This window comes from Sinocyclocheilus anshuiensis, unplaced genomic scaffold, assembly GCF_001515605.1.
Source record: "Sinocyclocheilus anshuiensis isolate Anshui unplaced genomic scaffold, SAMN03320099.WGS_v1.1 scaffold140, whole genome shotgun sequence".
Classification (NCBI taxonomy): Eukaryota; Metazoa; Chordata; class Actinopteri; order Cypriniformes; family Cyprinidae; genus Sinocyclocheilus; species Sinocyclocheilus anshuiensis.
Genome location: NW_015554147.1, coordinates 1871022 through 1873031, shown reverse-complemented (window position 1 = coordinate 1873031; position 2010 = coordinate 1871022). Strand labels below are relative to the sequence as shown.

At 39.4% G+C, this 2010-nt stretch overlaps 1 protein-coding gene across 1 annotated transcript in view; it reads right to left on the bottom strand.

Annotated features, from left to right (window-relative positions):
• Positions 1–609: 609 nt before the first annotated feature.
• The window catches only part of LOC107670641 (eukaryotic translation initiation factor 3 subunit M-like), a 7927-nt gene continuing 6526 nt past the window's right edge, over positions 610–2010 (bottom strand). Inside the window, exons 9-11 of the mRNA XM_016463315.1 lie at positions 1643–1786; positions 922–982; positions 610–784 (exon numbers count right to left, since the gene is read on the bottom strand). Coding sequence (XP_016318801.1) covers positions 661–784; positions 922–982; positions 1643–1786 — 329 coding nt within the window. The 3' untranslated portion in view covers positions 610–660. The remainder of the gene's footprint in view (positions 785–921; positions 983–1642; positions 1787–2010) is intronic.

Sequence of the window (2010 nt, the reverse complement as noted above, 5' to 3'; positions counted from 1 at the left end):
GTAAATCTCACACAACACATCGTTCAGCATCAAAATCAACTGTGCTGAAAATGTTGAAACTAACTTGTATGTCGTCATGCAACTATTAACATGCCTAAAGGATTCAAAAATGTCTTTATCATAATCCTCATTTCCAGAGTTCATCTTCGTCCTGCTAAATAGAAGGCACATTGTGGTTCAATCCAGTAACCAGGGAATTGTCTCTCATTCACTTCCAGTTTCACCTTCATCATTCACATCTCTTCAGCCTTTGACACTCAATGGCTGTCTGAAATAACATACTCTTTGAGTACATACTTCTTTAGAATAAGTAATTACTTTGCGATGGTTAAAAAAGTGTGTTCTATATAGTATGAATGTAATCCGAACATACGTTCGTCATGCTGTCATTGTCATGTGATCTACCAGTTGCATTGCTTCACTGCCATTAAATACAACTGTTAATATTAATAGGAAAATTTCACATCCATAAAATGAAATGTGTGTTTGTAGTGTTTCTTTAAGAGTGATAAAACATCAATGGACCCTGAAGGGGGTTCGTTTCACAATAATGACCGCCTGCCTGTCCATTATCCTTTATACAGCACTGACAGTGAAGCAGAAACATGATGGTCTTCATGGGTCTTTTATTGGATGTACATAAAAACAGAAGCAGCTGTGTCAGGCAGTGGGAGAGAGCGTCTGAAGGCTGCTCTTCACGGTAGCCAGATTCTGTTTCCAGGAGCACAGTGTGTCATGCAGCTGCTGCCACTGCTGTTTGCCAAAGGTGCGGTGTGTGCTGTGGCTACAGGAAGCGAGAGAGAAGCCAATCGTGTCAGTATGGGCAGATTTTCAAACACAACCCTTACTACTACTGCTCACTAACTTAGTGGATTTGTGTGTTTTCAATTTGTCTGAAATTGAAATTGGGAAACGACTTACCTCACTACAACCTTCCGCTGTGTCTGGTCGATCTTGCAATAAACCATTTTGGTCCGAACAGCTAGAAATTCACAGGAAAACACAGTAAGTATGTGCTGTTGTACAAAAACGTGGACGCAAAGCTTTTTTAACGTTCAATTTACAGAAACGGTAGAATTTAGGTTTAAGGTTATACTTTATTGTCCCAGTCAGGGAAACTTGACTCAGAACACAGCAGCCGAATACATAAATTACCACATACAGACATAACATGTAATGACAAAACAGTTACATTTAAAATATGTGACCCTGGAGTCTTAAGTCGCTGGGATATATTTGTAGCAATAGCCAAAAATACATTGTATGGGTCAAAATTATTGATTTTTCTTTTATGCCAAAAATCATTAGGATATCAAGTAAAGATCATGTTCCATGAAGGTATTTTGTAAATTTCCTACCGTAAATATATCAAAACTTAAATTTTGATTAGTAATACGCATTGCTAAGAACTTAATTTGGACAACTTTAAAGGCAATTTTCTCAGTATTTTGATTTTTTTGCACCCTCAGATTCCAGATTTTCAAATAGTTGTATCTTGACCAAATATTGTCCTATCCTAACAAACCATACATCAATGGAAAGCTTATTCAGCTTCATTTCGAAAAATTGACACTTATGACTTTTGTGGTCCAGGGTCACATATATAGTTTAAATGGTCTGCAAAGGGAGTGCAGAGCCGTACCGTCAATGACGAAGGCCTCCACATCTTCAGCACCGATTTGCAGCTCCTGCTGCATGGTGTCGAACAAGATCTCCTTCATCTCTACTGCCATGCCCATGAACGTCAACAGCCTCATTTTTGCCATGTTCTGCTCATGAGACAAACCTGAAAACACAACATTAAACATTCAATTTGATCTTCAAAGCAACATTACGCCACTGGACTGTGCTTAGCGATACCAGCTCTATATCAGCGGCTGTGATTGCCTGCGGCCTCGTGCCTCTGGCCTAATCACAGCCATGCTGATATAGAGTCGGTATCGCTCTCGTACTCGAGTGATATTGCTCATATATACAGTGGGTACGGAAAGTATTCAGACCCCCTTACAT